This window comes from Lolium perenne, chromosome 6, assembly GCF_019359855.2.
Source record: "Lolium perenne isolate Kyuss_39 chromosome 6, Kyuss_2.0, whole genome shotgun sequence".
Lineage (NCBI taxonomy): Eukaryota > Viridiplantae > Streptophyta > Magnoliopsida > Poales > Poaceae > Lolium > Lolium perenne.
Window position 1 is genome coordinate 68,800,763 of NC_067249.2, and position 20,391 is coordinate 68,821,153.

Below are 20,391 nucleotides of genomic sequence, written 5' to 3' on the forward strand. Positions count from 1 at the left end.
CCGTAACCGTTGGAGCTCCTCTCTCTCGCGACGCCGTCCGGCGCGACGGCGCCTCGCTGCTCTCCAACGGCGCTCCCCGTCGATCCCCTGTGTCTGGCCACTTCCCTCCACCGCCTCCCACCCTTCCACCGGGTCTTCCCCCAACCTTGGTGGCCCACTCAGCTACAACCTCCAGGCGCTCCGTTTCAGGATCTGCATCTGCGATGGCGGCTCCTCCACGCGCCCTCCGACCGCCGGCGTGCGGCGGTTGGGCACCTCACCGGCTTCGGAGCGTGGTCGTCAGAAGCTCCCCCCTCGACGAGCCTTCACGCAAGGAGAGCGAGGCCATCTGCGCCTCCCTGTCTGCATGGCGTCGCGCAACGTCTTCGCCCGTCCGGGCTTCTTCTTCCGCTCCGGTTGGGATCCTCCGCGCCCCGTCCACTGCGGGAGCTCCAACGAGACAAGGGCCACGCAAATCCGTGCGTTTCATCCTGCCTGCGCCATCGTCTGACCGCGCCCTTGGGGCCCACCAACGCGGTTCGAACCGCCAAGACGCCTCATCTTCTACACGCCTCTCGGCACGCCAGGATCCGGCCGACACCGCCTCGGAAGATGGTTGGACGCTAGTTATGTCCCGCCGCGCGCGACGGGAAGCCCGAAGGGTCGCCGGTCCACTCAACGGCAGTCTTCGCCGCCTCGACTCCCCAACCCGTGGCGCCGTCCGCCCAGCTCCCCCGTCTACAAAAGCTGTGGCCAGGGTTTGCCACCGATGCAGCTCTCCTCACCATCTGGTCGCCTCCTGTTCTCGCCCACGTTGTCGTCGCCCCCAACCTCGCCCACGTCCGTCTAGCAGGCCACGACTGAAGAGTGCTCCCCGCCCTCCTCCGACAGTCATGTCCTTCCTCGGTCATCCTTCCACGCGCGAGGAGGAGGACACCTGCTTCATCGCGACTTCATACGACCTCGACCGCGAGCGTTTGGATTGGGAGAGCACCGCCATTGTGGCATGGGTCATCGCGGCGCCGTCAGGGATGGATCGCTCCGATGTTGAGGATGTATTCCGTCGCAAGTTTCGCCTTCGCGCCTCTGAGCTGATGGTGAGCGCTCACTTCCCGGAGCAATTCCTTGTGAAGTTCTCCTCCGTCGAGATACGGGAGGAGGTCATGCGCACGGAGCGCTGCAACTTCAAGATGGATGGCCTCGACGTCCACTTTCGACCTTGGCGTGCTGTCTCTCATGCCTACAATGCCGACCTACACTTCCGCGTCCATGTGGTCGTCGACGGCCTTCCCCCTTTCGCTTGGAGGCCGGAGGTGGTGGACCAACTTGTGGGACGCAAGTGCGCCGTCCAACGCCTCGATGATGGCTTTACTACTATGGAGGACACCTCCTCCTTCGGTCTATGGGCATGGACGCCTTCTCCCCACCGCATCCCCAAGGTACTATGGTGCACGCTTGTGAACAAGGGTGCGGGCGGCCTCTCCTCCAAGGTCCGCATCGAGGAGGATCGCCCGGATCAGTGGAAGAGGGGAGTCTCTTTCCGTGTCCTTCTTCACGTGGACTGCGTCGAGGACTACACTGCCGCACCGATCCTCGACGGTGGCGAGCCGATCTCCAGCTTCAAGCCAACCGTGCACTCCTTGCCGCGTTGCCATTTGGGTACCATCGACGGTCGGCCTGTGGATGTGGGTTTGGGTTCCATCCTGCCGGCCCCCATCCCAGCCTTGGGTGAGCTCGGCCCGACCTTCAATCAGCGCCTTGACGACAGCGACCGCCGCGAACGGGCACGCTCGGCTGCCACGGAAGACCTCATCAGCACACGTCGCTCTCGCCCCTGGGAGGATGATAGACGTGCGCCGAGTCGCTCCCTTTCCAGGGCCAGGACACATCGTCGCTCTCGCTCTGCGGAGTCTAAGGATCGCCGCCGAAGCCGCTCTCGCATGGAATCTCGCTGCGATGATAGGCAGCTGCGCAAACGCCACCACCGGGAGGACGACGACGACGAAGATCGAACGGAACCTCGCCGCGAGTCCTCACGCCGCTCCTCTTCCCGCTCCCTCCGCGCCAAGTTTGCAGGACATCATCGCGGCAGCAGAGAGGGACGCTCCTACGGGCATGGGGCCGACGGTTCTACTGGCCGTCGCGACGGCTACCGACGTCACTTCGTCAAAAAACATGGTGCCGCAGCCGAGCCCCTGGTTCGGCCGAAGCTCCCCTCCATCATCACATGCGACATGGACGGCAAGGATTGGTCTTCCACCCTCAAGGAGTTGCCGCCGGCTTTTGCCCGGGGGTTCTCGCGTCTGGCCTCGCCCCCCCCCCCCCCCCCCCTCAAGTGCTGCAGCAGCCGTCCCACCCCAGCTCCTGGACGGATGATGGGCTTGACAACGCAGCGACGCCCCCTTCTTCGCCTCCCCGTCAAGCATCCCCTTCCCCGACGCTTTCTCCGGTCGTGGTGCCGGACTCTTGGGAAGACGCTGAGGACGTCCTCCCTCAGGCTTCCGATGCCCCTGTGTTTGAAGTTGGAGCTCCTGCCGGCTCCGGCAACTTGTTTGCGCCTCCTCAAGTGCCGCTCCTTCCGTGCCCTACACCGGCTCCGCCTCGGCGCAAGCAGCCAGAGGTCCAGCCCTCTTCTGAGTTAAGGCGCAGCGCCCGTTTGAGCAACAAACCGAGGATGCATGCTTTAGATAAAGCCGTCCAAGTTCTTAACACAAAGATGGGTGTCTCCGATGCTGGTTTCCCTCTGATGGATGCTAGGAAGCTTACATCGACAAGTTTAAAACGCCGCTCCCGAACACGGCGATCGAGGCCCTCGCCAAGCTTTTCAAGCTTAACATCCGCAGCATGGCTGAAGCCGACGAGTCGCTCATCGCCATGGGAGGCCCAGGAGGGTGCGAGGCGGAGGCCCTTGACGTGTCTGTTTAGTTTGGTTGCTTCAGCTGCGTTTGCTTCATTCTTGTCTTCTTTATTGGACAAGTTCCTGTTTTTCGTCTTTGTAGTGCTGCTACCCCGCCTTTTTTATCTTCACTATGATCGGTCCGGACATCTCCATCGCTGATTGGAACACCCGTGGACTTAATGATCAAGCCCGTAAAGACACTGTTCACGCCTTCCTCGCTGATACCCGCTGTCATATTGCTTGCATTCAAGAGACCAAGCTTGATCACATCGACCAACAAACGGCTTCTTATATCGGCGGATTTAGGCTTCGATCCTTCGCCCATCGGCCGGCTATTGGCATTCGAGGCGGCATCCTCTTGCTATGGGACGAAGATCATGTGGAGGTCTCCAACGTCCACCTCGGCTCCTTCTTGATCTCGGCCAACATCTCCATCTGGGCTTGCGGCACCACCTTCAAGCTTACTACTGTTTATGGTCCTACAGACCACGCCGAAAAAGAAGCCTTCCTCAACGAGACCATCGCAGCCAAGCCCTCAGACGACTCCAAATGGCTCATCATTGGAGATTTCAATCTCATCTACAAAGCGGAAGATAAGAACAACAGCAACCTCAACTTCCGCCTTATGGGTCTGTTCAGAAGAGCCCTCACTACATGTCAGCTCAAGGAGCTGAAGCTGCAAAACCGCAAGTTTACCTGGAGCAATGAGAGGCAATCTCCAACTCTTGTGCGCCTCGACCGGGCTTTCTGTAATACGGCATGGGACCTTATGTTCGAGAATCATGTGCTTTTTGCCCTGTCTTCGTCTCTGTCCCGATCTTTGCCCTCTCCTGCTGTCCAACCAGAGTGGTCCGCGGAAATCGCCTGTTTTTCGCTTTGAGTCCTTCTGGATCAAGATGCCGGGGTTTATGGAGGTCGTTAAACAAGCTTGGTCTGCGCCCTCATCTCATACTCAGCCGACCCATATCATCAGCCACAAGCTTAAGACCACGGCTCAAGGGCTCAGATCTTGGAGCAAGAGTCTCTTCTCCGACAGCAAGCTTCAACTCCTTATGGCCCTGGACGTCATCCTTCAGCTGGATGTGGCTCAAGAATCCCGTGCTCTCTCCGAAGATGAATGTTGGCTCCGTGCCAATCTGAAACGTCGGGTAAAGGGACTTGCAGCGCTTGAAAGGTCCCGCAAGCGTCAAGCTTCCAGAATTCGTTACCTCCGCGACGGCGATGCCAACACCAAGTTCTTCCATCTACGGGTCAACGCGAGGAAGCGTAAAAACCACATCGCCAGACTTAAGCATAACTCCGGGTGGGCCGTGTCTCATGAAGACAAGGCTGGGCTGATCTTCGACCACTTCTCGCGCTCTCTCGGATGGCCTCCTCCTCGTTCTCTTGACTTCAACTGGGAAGTGTTGGACCCCCCAAACCACTCTCTGGAGGACCTCGGCCTACCTTTCTCTGAAGATGAAGTCAAGGCGGCTCTTGAGGACATGCCTGCCGATAAGGCCCCGGGCCCAGACGGTTTTTCCATCGCCTTCTTTCAATCCTGTTGGGATGTGGTTAAGAATGACCTTATGGCCGTGATCAACGCCTTCTCCGAGCTGTCGGCTTCTAGCTTTCACATCGTTAACACTGCCAACGTCGTGCTCCTGCCTAAGAAGGACGGTGCGGAAGCTATCTCTGACTTCAGACCCATCAGCCTCATCCACGCGGTCCCTAAGATCATTGCTAAAGCTATGGCACGCCGCCTCAGCCCGAAGATGAACGACATTGTTTCCCGAAGTCAGAGCCTTTCATCAAGACAAGAACTATCCATGATAATTTCATGTATGTCAGGAACACTGCCCGTCGGCTGCACCGTACAAGAACTCCTTCCCTCCTCATCAAACTAGACATTGCCAAGGCTTTCGACACGGTCCGTTGGGACTATATGCTGGACCTCCTTCAACGCCTTGGTTTTCCTCAGAGGTGGAGAGCCCTGCTAGTGACTCTTTTCTCCACGGCCTCTTCTAGGATTATCCTTAACGGAATCCCTGGGGAAGACATCTTGCATGGTCGTGGCCTTCGTCAGGGCGATCCTCTCTCGCCTCTCCTTTTCGACATCGCCATCGACCCTCTTCAGAGACTGCTGGATAAGGCGACAGAATCGGGCGTGCTCTCTGCTTTGCCAGGTGGCTTTCAGGGCCCCAGAGTCTCTCTCTATGCGGATGATGCTGCCATCTTCCTTTCGCCCACGAGGCACGATGTCGAAGGCTTGGCTAACATTCTGCAAAGTTTTGGGGAAGTCTCTGGCCTTGTGACCAATGTGACCAAGAGCTCCATCGCCCCCATCCAATGCGCCAGCTTAAACCTGGAGGAGGTCTTAACTGATTTCCCGGCTGCCACAACCCCCTTCCCCATCAAGTACCTAGGGTTGCCCCTCTCCCTTGGAAGACTTAGGCGGGTGGACCTCCAACCCTATATCGACAAGGCGGTTTCTCGCCTAAACCCGTGGAAGGGGAAGTTCCTAAATCGCGCCGGTTGTACGGCGCTTGTTAAGTCCGTGCTCTCCTCCATGCCAATCTTTTTGCTGACAGCTTTAAAGGCGGACAAAGGCATCCTCAAGGCCTTTGCTAAGATCAGTCGCGGCATGCTCTGGGCTTGTAAGGAGGTGGTTAGCGGAGGGAGATGCAAAGTCAACTGGCAAAAGGTCTGCCGCCCCAAGGAACTCGGCGGGTTGGGGGTTCTAGACATGGAGAAGTTCTCTCGGGCCCTTAGGCTCCGTTGGCTTTGGTATGAGTGGACGGCTCCTGAGAAACCTTGGGTGGGTACTGAAACCCCCAACGACGCTTCCGACCGGGACCTCTTCAACGCGGCTACCCGTGTCACCATCGGGAATGGGGCTAAGGCCTCCTTCTGGTCCTCTTCTTGGCTTCACGGTGCCCCTCCAAAAGACCTGGCCCCCCTTATCTTCAAGGTCTCCAGGAGGAAAAATCGAACGGTCCAAGATGCCCTCACTGATTATAACTGGATCTCGGACATCGCGGTCGAGGCCTTCACTGTCGATCACCTGGACCAATATGTCCGCCTCTGGGTTCTCCTAGCAGATGTTCAGCTCCACCCAGACAGGAAGGACTCCATTACTTGGTCTTTGACCCCAAACGGCTGCTACTCCGCCAGCTCCGCCTATAAGGTCCAGTTCCTTGCCTCCTTGCCATGCCAGTTCGGACACATCGTTTGGAAGACCTGGGCTCCTCCAAAGTGCCGCTTCTTCGCCTGGCTTGCTGTACAAAATCGACTTTGGACCGCGGACCGCTTGGCTAAACGAGGTTGGCCACATCACCCCACCTGCTAGCTATGCCGCAATTCCCCAGAGACAGCCAGGCACTTGCTCTTTGAATGTCGTTTCTCCAGGCGCATCTGGACAGCCGCGGCTTCCTGGCTTTCCTGTCCGGATCTTCTCAGCAGCATTGGTGTAGGACGGCCCAAAGTTCTGGACTACTGGTTGGCCGCTTCGAAGACCACCACCTCCTCCCCTAAAGGTCTACGATCTGCCATTACTCTGATCGCTTGGGAGATCTGGAAGGAAAGGAATGAGAGGGTTTTCAACAATAAGTCCTCCTTGCCAGCGGTGGTCATGCTCAGGATCAGAGAAGAGGGGAAAGATTGGATCCTCGCCGGAGCTTCCCACTTGGCGGATCTTTTAGGCTAATCTTTTCCTTAGGTCCGGGGGGTGGGGGCTGTTTGCCCCCGTGTTTGTTTCCTTTTTTTATGTTTTCCATGGCTCTTGCCATAACCTTGTTTGCTTCTCCTATATCAATATAAGGCAAAAGCTTTTTGCCCGTTTCAAAAAAAAAAAGATACACAATCAGTACAAGAAAAAGCTCATCGCAAGATGCTAAGTGGCTACTCATAATTCAATATATTATCTAGCTTGGGGTCGATCTTATTAAAAGAAATATTAATGTTAAGCTTATAATGACAAGAATGTGGACAATCTTCTTCTTCTAAGGATACTGCTCAATCGATTGGCATGATGTGATCGGAGCATTTGCCTAATTTCTCCTTTTTTATCTTGTGAGAGTATTCTCATTTTTTGCCATATGCATTCAAACTTGAGATTTTAAACACTGAGAAGTGATTTCTTTTCCCTATAGTTTTGGCACCTCAACTGAATGGGCAGCACGATTATCACACTTAATGACGAGCTACTCGCCATCAAAGCAAAATTGGCATCGTTCCCTTAGCAGTTTCACAAGCAAACCTCTAGATAGTAAGTTGTGTTTCGAATAGCGATAGATCACCATTATCCCATTTGTTCCATCCGCTTTTACCAATTCAAATGTTTATTTAACCTGCTTTTGCATATTTTAAGGCTAATTTTCAACATAAGATTATAAAATAAGCACAACTCAACACAGTTCACCAAGCACATTCTCAGCCTTAATACTAGATCATAGCGAACAAGCAGGAAGATGGCTAAAAGGTACTCCACTTCACACAAAGCTATCCTTTCGGACATCGATATGTTTTGAAAACATAGCTTTGACTACTAATTTCCATCATAAGATATCTATACTTAAAGTATACATTACTCTAGCCGTTCCATAATTTTTGTCATGGTTTTAGTTAGCCATCGTACCCCTTCAAAGTCTAAGGGTGTGTTTGGTTGGTGCCTACACTAACCCTACCAAATGATTGGCAAGAGTTGGCTGCCAATATTTTGGTCAAGTAATCATGGGTGTGTTTGGTTGGTGCCTACACTAAGGGCATCTCCAATCGCGCGACCCAAACGGACGCGCTGGGCCGTCTGGTTTGGGACGTTTGGGTGGCCGAGCGGACACGCCGACAGTGGCCCGCGTCCGCGTGTCCGTTTGGGTCGCGCGCTGCGCCCAACACGCGGACGCAGCGCATAATCGAAGAAAAACGAAAACAAATTAAAAGTGGCAAATTTAAACGATTTGCCCTATTTTGGGCAAATTTGTACATAGCCCTATTTTGGGCAAATAACTAACAAAAGAAGCCCCTATATGGGCTTTAAAATTTAAACTAAAAACCCTCTATTAGGGTTTGGTCGGCGGCGCGGTGGCCGCCGGTGCGCCGCCTAGCCCCTGTGGGCGTCGTCGGCGACGTCGTCATTGTGGACGACGTCCCCGGGCGGCGAGGCGCTATTGTGGCTCGACCGTGCCGGGGACTCCGGCAACGGAGACCACAGGGCCTCCTCCCAGGCCGAGTGGGGGTCCGAAGCCACCCGAGGCTGCGGCGGCGCACGGAGCAGCGCCTCCTCCCTGAGGCGCTGCTGCCTCTCCTGCCAGGCGCGGCGCCTGGCCTCCCGGCGCCGCCGCTGCTCCGCGCGGCGCCTGGCCTCCTCCCGCCGCGCCGCCTCCTCCTCCTCCCGTCGCGCCTGGCGGGCCTGGGCGTAGAGCTCCTAGCCCTCCGCCTCCTCGACCTCCCGCCGGGCCGCCTCCTCCATCTCGGAGGTGCGAATGGCCGTATGGAGGTGCGGCCATTTCGCGTCCTCCTCCGCCGCTGAGATGAGCAGCGCGGCGCGGAGGTCTGGGTCCTCTTCCGAGGACTCGGGCTTGGGCTCGAGCAGCAGACGCGGCGGTTGCAGCAATGCCGCGCCGCCGCGGGCGGCCTCTCCGATGTGGAGGCCGCCTCGGTTTCCTCCCGCAGGCCGCAGCGCCGGCAGACGACGGCGGCTGCTGCTCACCTCGTCGTCGTTGGCTCCGGAAGCGAACCGTCGCTTGGCCATGGCGGCGGTTTCGCTGCGGGAGTGGAGTGGGGACTGGAGTGGAGGGCCAGATCCCCTCCAGTCCCCATTTAATAGCCTCCCTGGTCACCGACAGGTGGGCCCAAGGGAGACGAGGCGACCAACGCTCGGACGCGAGCGGACGGCGCGTGCCATCCGCGACCACGCAAACCTAGCCCAGATTTGGGCCGGGTTTGCGTCGTTCCGGACGCCGCGGCCGTCCGCTTTTGCGGTGCGTCCCCGCGTTGGGCCGCGTTTTTGTCCGACTCGACCCATCCGGACTCGCGCGAGCGCGGTTTGGGTCGCCCCGTTGGAGATGCCCTAACCCTACCAAATGATTGGCAAGAGTTGGCTGCCAATATTTTGGTCAAGGAATCATTAGCCTACGTTTAGCCAACTATTTGGCAAAAAAATATATGAGTAGAAGGGGTGGACATCTATTGTCAGCCAAACTTTTAGCTACAAACCAAACAATAACCAAAATTTGATAGGAAGCCAATTTTTTTGGCGAGGCTACTTGGAGGACCAAACCGAACACACCCCATTAGCCTACGTTTAGCCAACTATTTAGCAAAAAATATATGAGTAGAAGGGGTGGGCATCTGTTGGCAGCCAAAATTTTAGCTACAAACCAAACAATAAGCAAAATTTGATAGGCAGCTAATTTTTTTGAAAGGCTACTTGGAGAACCAAACCAAACACACCCTAAATTAGCCAGAAGCTGTCCAAATTGGAGGTGAAGGAACATCACAATTTACATAGGTGCTAGATAATAAATTCTCCCAGTGCAGGTCATGTCAAGTCTGTACAAACAGATTAGAGACAGCCCATGTATTCTGGTAGTACAATGTGGCCAAGTAGAGATGACAACCGATTTGATTGTTTGTCTCTCTGTGTTTGCAATTATTACTCCCTTTTCCATGTCTATCTATGTCCGTGTTCTTTCTACTCCCACCTTCCCTTCCCCCATTTTATTCTGTCACTCCGTGTAAGTCCAAGGCTAGTCCTACTACTCTCTCAAATATCAATATCACGAAGTGAGAGCAATGCAATGTACAAAGGCTCACCGGCTTTTATTGTGAAAATTACATATTGGCAAAAAGGGACACACAAACTAAAAGACAGTCAATGAACAAACTCAATCATGTAAAGAGTACTTTGTAGCGTGAACGACACCTTTAAGATTTTGAGTTTATACTTAACCAGTGTAAAAAGGTGATGAAATGGATGAAATTCTATCTGTTCCAACGTACATGCAAGCATGAATCACCTGACATTGACATCCGTAGCTTTCACCCCCAAACTTCTTGCTGAGTACATATATTAGAGCACAGAATATGTCGCCGCCTGACACATCTAAATGATTTCCCAAAGACACATTAGTCAGCAAGCTTTTGCATATATTTTTTAACAGGACTTCAGCAAGAAGCGAAGTTCTACCCCAAAAGGCAAGAAGCCAAGAAAACCAAATATATAAATAATGTCCCCATCAATAGATTTCTTGTTAACTTCCTGAAGTTGTCGGCCTGCCTTCTGCAAGACAGTTTGGGTAGGTTTAAGATTAGAGTCTCTAGCTCTATATTTTCTCTTTGATCACAATGCTTGCTCCTTTTAAGCAAACAAGTAGCAGTAGCTCAGCAGACCTTCCAGAATGGAAAGATGTAAAATGGAGCTACAGAAAATTGCAAATATGCACCTAGAAATCAACAGTACAAATAGGGAAAATATTAACAGCAGCCACGAGATATAAGCATTTCATCATTTCAAGGCCAGCAAAACATGGTCATATTCTACCATAGGTCTAATTCAGGGGAAAAGAGACAACGTACTTTATGTCTCATACAGAATTCAATTGTAATTTGGACCAACGGTCCGCAATGCTGAGTTGGCAGATATTGTACATTAAAGCTAAGGTGGAGCACCAAGAACAATACCGTTCTGTAAGATTAGATTGCAATCTTGACCACTAACTAGGGGCACCTACAGTAATCAGCAGAATATGCTACATGCCTAAGGCCTGGCCATCCATCAACCCTAAGGCACAGCATGTTGCAGTTTATGCAAGAAATGAACAAAGTGGTAGATTGCTAAAGTATCTCTCTACCAGTAGGCTCTACCTAAATGGATATAGAAAATGCTAATTCTAATTAAACTACACTACTTACTTCAAATGGTCCCACGAGAACAGAAGACCTATGGCTATGAACCCATATAAGCTACAGAATATATCCTTTCCTGCAGCCCCACAGGCAAAGGGCTGCATACACTAAACTCCTTGAAAAAGCACTAAGCTTTATACCTTCTATTTGTCGTTTTCAAATCACTAACACATATATTATCAGTCCTTGCATGCTATCAGTGACCAAAATAAAAACCCTAAGATGCTAACTACGAAACCAGTTAGAACGTTGATAAGTTCCATAGATTCCCTTATCCCCCACTAACTTTTTGTTAATCAGTTAATCTTTTCAGTCCACGTCGTAAACATACCAATCATCTTGCCTCTTCTATTTTTCTTGCCTGATCTTGATGCGTTCACCTTAGGTATAATGTGCAGAAGAAGTTAAAAGTTTCAATGGAGATTATTTGGTGGACCAAAGCAAGGAAGATCATGCCCAAGATGCTCTGGATCAAGCTGATTGTGACATTAAAATTTGTGGGGTTCAGTAGTGAGGAAGGAATAAAAAGGGAAAGGCCAGAAAAGAACAGCACTAACTGCATCGGGAAGACTGGAGTGCTCATAACCACCATATATCATCATGGATTTTATTAGAAGGCATCTTGTGATTATGAAAACTGCAAGAGTACACGCCAAAAGTGAGATCAACTACGGTGAATTCAAGTCTATTAACAGATGTTGTACCCCCGCCTCAGTTTAAAGTATGTTTCTTCTGTAAACTAATGAAATTTTGTGTCAGATACAAGACTAAAGGATCGCGAAAAAATAAATATAAGGCATAAAAACGGCAATATCAAACTGATACTTCAGATCAGACAATATGTCCTTCAGGTTATTAGTAGTCAATGGAACTCTAGGCACTGATAAACCAGCATCTTGTGATAAATGTACTTTTCAAGATTGCGGATGACGAGAGAGGAATGATGCGTTCTTGCATCACAATCCTGCAAACCCCATTCATTAGTGGCCTCTGTGCATGGAAGATTCCTCACATTTTCGAGCTTTCATACCTACTAGAAGTGGGCACCTAAGTTGATCATTAGGTCTATAATATAGCATATATTTAAGTTAACACTTGTCATTAAGAAAATGGAAACACTGAGGCATCACAGAAAGGGCCCATAAAGTGAAAGGCAATAAGAGTTCCAAGTATTAGCACAGTGGCTAATAAGCAAAAGTGGCATGTGGAATTTCAATGGCATTTTTGAAGATACATCAAAGTGAACAACTAGGGGCTAAATAAATTAAAGCAGGCAATATTATAACAGAAAGTGCTTTCTAATCGTGCCATTTCGTAATTCCCAAAGTTTGTTCCTTTCTTGTATTGCTTAGTCTTGACTACTGGTATGGTAAAGAGATAGCTATAAATCTTGTTAGTCAATGATGTACAGCCATAAAATCTTTCAAGATGCTCGGTTCAGCACAATCGGAACTCAATCACTAGCATAAGAGTCGTGCGTAATATTCTGAAAAAAATTATAGGAAAAAGCAAAGATGTCAGAATAATTTAGCTTTCAGGGTTGAGGTGCTATTAGATTTGTTCAAAAGAACAACAAACCCACTAACAAAATATATTTGAGTATAAGATCAAATGCATCTACGTCTAAGTACTACGAATGGTACACAGCACTGCAACTTGATGCTCTGGGCTTTCATGTGAAAATTTAGTGTATGAACAGCAATAAAATGTCCACGGGAATGGCAAAACAGACATATGTTGAGGATATTCGTTTGACTCATTTGATATATCTTAGTAGCATTTTGTTTTATGCTGAGAAAATTCATCTATGTACTCGATATCCATACTTGATAATAGAGATTACTTGAAAAAAGTGTGTTGGCAACAAGACAATGAAGCTCTGCATTATATTTGTCTTAGTTCCACTGCTACGGTCACGAACAAACAGCGTTGGCTTGCAACCAGAAAAAAAAAACTTAACTTAATATAGGAAACAAAAAATAACCATATGACATATTTTGCAGACCCATGGAGAGATGACCCCGCCAGTCAGGAAGTTAATTTTAGTGGATGGGAGGGGAGGTGGCAGATGGACCATCACCACCAACTCCAATATCTAAATGAGTAAAGAGAAAGATATACACCTTTCTGCTAGATCAGAACATGTCAAAAAAATGCAGTCAGGGTCAAGTATGGTTCTTGCCTTATGAATTGCCGAGTCTTTCTGCTACACACATGAACAAGAAACATAACCAAGAATATGGTAAAACGAGCCGCATTTTCAGGCAAATGTCAAAATCTACTGTTCTTTGCAAAAGAATAATCCATAATAACAGAAATTTCACTAAAAGATCCATTTCCAGTTAGTGATGCACTGAAAGCTGTAGGTTGTCATTGTTCTATAATCTAGTGAACTGTGGAACATTAACAATTAAAGAGAATCACATGCCATGCACATCCAATAAATCAATAGATACCATGATACACTTAGCCTAATTATTTACTGCCAAGAACTTATTCTTCAAGTAGTCACTGTACTGTTTTGACTGCAATGGGCAGGAAGTGGGGCCAATTTGTGCTTAACCAAAGGTTTATAGTGGTTATCTACTTATCTTCTACATTTTCTGCTCCATGGTTTTCTCAAGAACGCATATGGCATTCGTAGTAGTTGTGGATGTCAGAAAATGAGTCAGAAACTATACGAGGCATCCCTGCTGATATTATAATTCTAGATACAGGAGAAATCAACGATCACTAGCTCCATTCAGGTCAAGCACCCATCAGGAATCCTACATATGAATATGGAGTAAAGAAGTTACCATCTATAAGAAGTATGAATCCATCAAGACTAAGTTGATTAACCTCTACAGAAAAATAAAAGGAGACCCTAATAGACTGGCACTTGATTATTCCAATATACTCCCTGCTTGAACTCTAAAATGCACAGCAAAGGATGCAGGCGCACAAACCCTACATGATATCACTTACTTCACAAAAGTTGATCTTATCATACAATTGGGGTAAAAGGAAAGTAGGGAACGGGAGAAAAACTGCTAGCAATGAACATTTGGTGTGTTAGACCTCAGTGCCCATTAAGTTCAAAAGTAGTACACTCGTCCAGCAAGTATAATGTTTTCAAGAAGTGAAATGCGGCAAGTGTTGGATATTGATGCAGGAAAAGAAGGAGTAATCACTAAGCGCCTATTATTTTCTTTTCAAGCTGATCGTCCTAGTTTACCTTTCATTCTCCCAACCTACTTTACTGGAAGAAACATTTTTTCTAATGGACAGTTACCATTTAGGTACAAGTATAACAAAGTATCTCAGACAACATATACACGAAGCTAACCCTATATATAAGAATTGCTTAACCAAAACTTCGCATGCTTATATGCTCCATTGTTTTAAACTATGCGTGCTCACTAGACCAAAGGTTCAGGAAACAGCTGCACATTCCCTCTAAATTCTAACCTTCCCAAGAAATTTAGGAGCCAAAATTAGGAAACAAAACAGTCTGGATTTTTCAACTGAACTTTTCATACAAAAACATCCATGTTCAGATACCAATTCTTGCTCCCTGAACATTCAGACATCAGAAGCACAGGGGGCAATTAGCAGTACATTATTATTGCAACGACTCAGTGAACTAGAAGTGGATAGGCAAATCTAACTCGTCTCAAGCTTCGAACAGGGAGATACTTCTCTACAGGCCCATTCACCTCGCGGCAGCCAAGGTCACACGCCCTCCTCTATTTGGGGATGCTGTTCCCACACCGACGCCCCCCATACGGCGGCCGGCTAGCATATTTTGTGAAGAAATTTGGTGCCGGCGCTCCCAATCGAAGCCCTTAACCTAGGGATCCTTTCGGGAGTGCCGGCTGTTTTATTGGGCTCCAAAACATGCCGGCGCTCTTTGGGGAGCGCCGGTGCGGGCACTTTCTCTCACTAGAATCCCAATAGAGCTATTGGGAGCTCTATTGGGAGCGCCGGTGGAGATGCTCTTATATGCTCCATTGTTCAAAACTATGCGTGCTCCTAGGAATACACTAGACCAAAGGTTAAGGAAATAGATGCACATTACCTCTAAATTCTAACCTTCCCAAGAAATTTAGGAGCCAAAATTACGAAACAAAACAGTCTGAATTTTCCAACTAAACTTTTCATACAAAAACCAATTCTTGCTCCCTGAACATTCAGATGTCACAAGCACGGGGGCAATTAGCAGTACATTATTATTGCAACGATTCAGTGAACTAGAAGCGGATAGGCAAATCTAACTCGTCTCAAGCTTCGAACAGGGAGGTACTTCTCTACACGCCCATTCACCTCGCGGCGGCCAAGGTCACACGTCCTCCCCGCGGCCGCCGCCGCCTGCACCGTCAAGGGACTTGAATCCCTCGGACACCGCCCGTGCGCGGTTCTGCGCCTGCCTCTCCACCGCCACGAAGTACAGGCCTGCAGATCAAATCGCGCGACGGGGAAATTAGGCGGAGACGAGGATGGGGTGGAATGGAGCACTGGGGTCTAGGGTTTGGTGGGTGCTTACTCACTGCGCTGCCGATGGCGCACATCCAGAGGACGCGCTGCGACCACCTATCGCCCACCACGCCTCGACCGCCCATCCCCATGCCGCCGCCGCCGCCGCCGCCGCCGGTGATGCGCCGCGTCTGCTCGGTTCGACCTGGGCTCGCAGCTTCGGTGACTTGCAAAGTCACGGAGCGACTTGCCCCTGCTTATCTGCCTTCCATTCTAGATCCAACGTGCTAGATTGCCTCGAATTTCGAACTAAAAAAATAGAACTGTTAAAAAAAAGTGAAATGATTCCAGTGAATCATACCTGCTCCGTTTTGTCTCTTAGAGCTCGTTTGGCACCCAGGTACTACCTCGGGACTGAAAAGATTGACGCAAAAACGTACATGCACATGCCTCCCTCCGCGTCGATTAAATCCGACCGGAGGGAGTACAAATGAAATGAATACATGAATTCATTTCATTTTGTATTGCAATTCCAAGAACACGCACATGTTTGGCTGCCACACGAAATTGCAAATGACTCTAGAATTGAAATTTTTTTTTTTTTTGCGAATTACTCTAGAATTGAAAATGGAATTGCTATATTATCACATCGATGTGAGCATCAGATGATCTGCAACAAGTATTTTTCATAACCTCTTGAACTCAAAACACACACTCAGATACTAAAACATAGATTATTATTATAGGGCGGGGCAGAGGGGCGCTCGCCCCAGGCCCTCAACAGTTAGGGCCCTAGTCCAAGATTTGTTTGCACACTTACTACACTTATATTTATACTCTTTAGGCGGTAGAGTTTGAAATAATTCTAGAAAATATAGAAGGCTGAAGTTGTAGCTTAAGGTGCCTATACTCCGACTCCTTCTCAAATATGCAGAACATCACCGACCCTCATAACTTTTTCTGATTATTTCTATTTCTCGCAAACAATACACATGTACACAAGTAGAAATAAATAGTTTCAAACGTCTTCACCAATATTCGGAAGACCATGGATCTTTAAAAAGTAAATATTATTTAGTTTGTTATTGCATTACCTTAATATTTATCTTGCTGAATAATAATATTTTAAAAAAAAATGTGTGACCAAGTGGTGAAGCTTGACTGAGATAGTTACGGGGCCTAGAACACCAATTATGCTTAAATTTTAAGTAAGATATATAAATTTAGCATAAATGGATATCTTTAAGGAATTTTTCAGAGTAGGGGGCCATCGCCCCCTGCCCTAGAAAGCTTAGCCACTATGAACAAGGGGCCCTTTGTGTTGTTTCGCCCTAGGGCCCCCGAAATCTATGGACTGGCCCTGATTATCATTCAAAGTATGATCCATAATATGACTCCACCAATTCTTTAGCACCATCTAACATTGTTCATTCATAATTGTTCATTGACGACAAAAGCATCAGCGTGGCGACCACCAGCACTTCCCGCATGGGAGAGCTATGATCCAAGACTCTTCACGTCCCACGGTTGACCACCAACACTTCTCGCAGGGGGAAGCTATTATTCAGGACTCTTCACGGTAGCACGAGCTTCCACGGCGAGCTGGCGTCCGTCTGGATCTTGATCGGGAGAAGAGGATAGGTGGAGGGAGGGGGCGGGAGGCATCGAGATCGAGGGAGGGAGGTGGGAGGCGGCGAGGTGGAGCGATGGAGGCGGCAAGGCCGATAGATCGAGGAGGAGGTGGCGAGGGAGGCAGATGGGATCGGGGAGGAGGAGACGATAGCCAGGTTTCCAGACAAATGACGGGTCGGGGACGTCAATCATGGTTAGGCACCGGGTCATTCGGTCGGAATTTCCAAATGAAATGACGCTACGATTCAGTGACAGCCAAACAACATATTTCTGGAATTGCCAAATGAAATCCGCGATTCCGGGATGAATTCCTGGATACCGAAGAGCTTTAGAGAGTTTCATTCCATTTGAATCACTGGTTCACCAAATGGGATGAAACTCTCAAAACACAAAACGAAATAAGTATGGTTTACTAATTTTTTAATTTTTTTTTCTAAACAGTACTAATTTTTTTGTTTGAAATTTGAGTCAATCCGATTTTCAACCAAGTGCTGGAAATGAGCCTTGGAAGTTCGATTACGGCCCTAGGCTCTGCTAGTATGATTGATAAAGAACATCTATTGTGCCTTATGTCGAGTTTGTTCTTTAAACAATACATCGATTTTTGTAATATTTGTCCGAATCCATAAAGGATGATTTTTTTTTGTCACAAAAAGACATCAAGAAAAAGAAAAGAATGAAAGCAAAACATACATCCAATCCCTCTCATTTGTGTTAAGGTGCTGCTCAAAAAAAAAAATTGTGTTAAGGTAATTGAACAATCTATATTTTCTTGACGGCATGACTAAGTACAAAAAGTAGTTACTAAGAGCATCTCCAGTCGCGTCCCCCAAAGCGTCCCCCAAAGGGATTTGGGGCGCGCCGGATAGAAAATGCGTTCCAGCCGCGTCCCCCAAAGCCCTTTTTTGTCCAGCGCGCCCCCATTCGGTGTCCGGCGCCCCGAGCCCGTCCCCGTCCCACAGGGGACGCTCCGGGGACGCCGGACACAACGAAAAGCGAGGCGGGCTCCCACATGTCGGCGACTATTTGCATAAACCGTTGGTTCGCGCCTCTTTTCTCGTCGCTCCTTCCTTCCCGCGCCTCCCACCCCACCGCCGCCGCTGGATTTCCCGGCCGTTTGGGCGTCCTCGATGCGTGCTGCGAGTCAGCACCGTTGTCGCGCCGGGGGCTCCCGCCGTGCCGCCGCCGCCGCGTCGCCGCGCCTCCCGTAACGCGCCGTCAAATCCGCCCCACCTCCGCGCACGAAGGTGCTCGACGACTTGCTGTGTAGGCGCGATTGGTCGCTGTTTGTTGCGTCGTACGCCTCGGCGCAATTTTAACCATTGATTTTGCTTTAGCCATGGACAGCGACGATGAGATGGTTGCCCCGCTGCCGGAGGACGAGCAAGCGTTCGACGACGACTGCGGGAGCATTTGCCGATCATCGCGTCCCTCCAGGGCATGCTTGACGCTGAGGCGGAGAAGAGGAAGAGGCCGCGCCGCGGAGGATCAAGGCCGGGAAGAAGGAAGTCGAAGCCCCGGCAGAGGATGGAGGGGCATGCCATGCTGCAGAACGACTACTTCGCCGACGGGGCAACACATGCCGACAATTTTCGGCGCCGGTACAGGATGAGCAAGGGCCTGTTCATGAATATCCTCCACGGCGTTCGAGAGTTCGACCCCTACTTCAAGCTCAAGGTCGACGCTGTAGGCGTTCTCGGGTTCTCATCCATTCGAAGTGCACCGCCGCCATGAGGATGCTTGCATACGGAGCACCCGCCGATACACGGGACGACTACCTTCGCATGAGTGAGTCTACTGCCATTGAGTGCATGTACAAGTTTTGCCGAGCTGTGGTGGGAAAGTTTGGCAAATACTACTTGAGAGGGCCAACGAGGAAGAGACTGCAAGGATCATGGCACAAAATGCTGCCGGAGGATTTCTGGAATGCTTGGAAGCATCGATTGCATGCACTGGGCATGGAAGAACTGCCCGTTTGCTTGGCAAGGTATATACAAAGGGCGTCATGGATATTGCAGTGTGGTGCTTGAAGCTGTGGCAGATTATGACCTGTGGATTTGGCATTCTTTCTTTGGCATGGCGGGATCACACAATGACATCAACGTGTTGCAGCGGTCTCCGGTGTTCAGCAGACTAGTGGAAGGGCATGCTCCACCATGCAACTATGAGATCAATGGCCACCAATATACCAAAGGCTATTATCTAGCCGATGGTATATATCCAAAATGGGCCACTTTTGTCAAAACAATCTCGAATCCATCAGATCTGAAGAATTCTCACTTTGCTACACGACAGGAGGCTTGCAGGAAGGATGTCGAGCGGGCATTTGGTGTGCTTCAAGCACAATTTGCCATTGTCCGGTACCCTGCTCTAAGCTGGTCTCACGACCAAATGTGGGAGGTGATGCAGGCTTGTGTGATCATGCACAACATGATCATCGAGGATGACCGCAAGAATCATGTTAGGTCACATGTTGGTCCCTATGAGTGTCAAGGCCCTCTCGCGGAGGTTGATCATGAGTTGCCTGCAGATTTTGCTGATTTTCTCGCCATGCACGCAGAGATCCGTGACAGCAATGTGCATGAGCAACTTCAAGCTGATCTCGTTGAGCATTTGTGGAGGATCAAAGGAAATACCGTGGCACCTTGATGTATCATCTAGCCCTTTTTATTATATTTGATTACTTGTTTTATTGTTTGTTGTAATTTAATTTGAAAACAATCCTCGAAAACATTTTTTTTCATATGCTACATTTGATATAAATGGTTTATGTGCTAAAAAAAGTATTTTAAATGTTTGGGGGTGGCGTTTGGGGGACGCGGCTGGGGAGCGACGTCCCCCAAACGCGGCACGAACAAAACACGTCCCCCAAACGCTCAATCCGGCGCGGTTTGGGGGACGCGGCTGGAGATGCTCTAAGGAATTCTAGTGTGAGTGCCTAAATAAGATATATAGATACGTAAGGAGTACAACATCCGTTCTGAATTATATTAATATAGGTTATAATACAGATTCAAATGAGTGAACAGATACACTAAAATACATATAATGTTTAAAAAAAAAACTAGAACATCTTATTATTCAGAACGGAGGGATACATATCTAAGTTCATTTGGAAAGAAAGTACCAGAAAACATAGTATTAGATCATGATATAATCGCCGGGGCTTCCATTCAAAGCTTATCACACTTCTCCTTCAGACCTTCAACAAAGTCCTATGTTTTTTTAACAATCAATACCATATATATTTAAAGTACCAAATAATACATGGTAGATATACATGTGCTGAATTCAGCGATTACAACAATTGATAGACCTGGTACGTGCCGCTTTTCCTTATCAAAAGATAGAAGAGCACCCCTTCTACCCAAGTTCCATGGTTATTTTACTGAGTTCCTTCGATATGGTTCTCTCAACACACTCTAGCAGCCTAGTATACTCTATTTGTAGGCAGCGAATGCAAGTGGATAACCAGCAAAACCCTTCAATTCTATTCTCATATAGGGAAAACTCTCATTTGCAACTAGTTGAACTCGCACCCG

At 49.2% G+C, this 20,391-nt stretch overlaps 1 protein-coding gene across 1 annotated transcript; it reads right to left on the bottom strand.

The window, feature by feature from the left end:
• Positions 1 to 14,862: 14,862 nt before the first annotated feature.
• Positions 14,863 to 15,474, bottom strand: LOC127307605 (uncharacterized). The gene is made up of 2 exons (XM_051338336.2): positions 15,288 to 15,474; positions 14,863 to 15,196 (listed from the first exon to the last, which is right to left on the bottom strand). The coding sequence occupies exons 1-2, from the start codon at positions 15,367 to 15,369 to the stop codon at positions 15,084 to 15,086; spliced, it is 195 nt and encodes a 64-aa protein (XP_051194296.1). The 5' UTR covers positions 15,370 to 15,474; the 3' UTR covers positions 14,863 to 15,083.
• Positions 15,475 to 20,391: the final 4,917 nt, after the last annotated feature.

Bases quoted from the DNA above. Each gene is read 5' to 3' on its own strand.
- LOC127307605 (XM_051338336.2), bottom strand. From the start codon at position 15,369: ATGGGGATGGGCGGTCGAGGCGTGGTGGGCGATAGGTGGTCGCAGCGC. The intron at 15,197-15,287 runs GTAAGCACCCAC...TTTGATCTGCAG, and splicing joins CGCCATCGGCAGCGCAGTGA to GCCTGTACTTCGTGGCGGTG.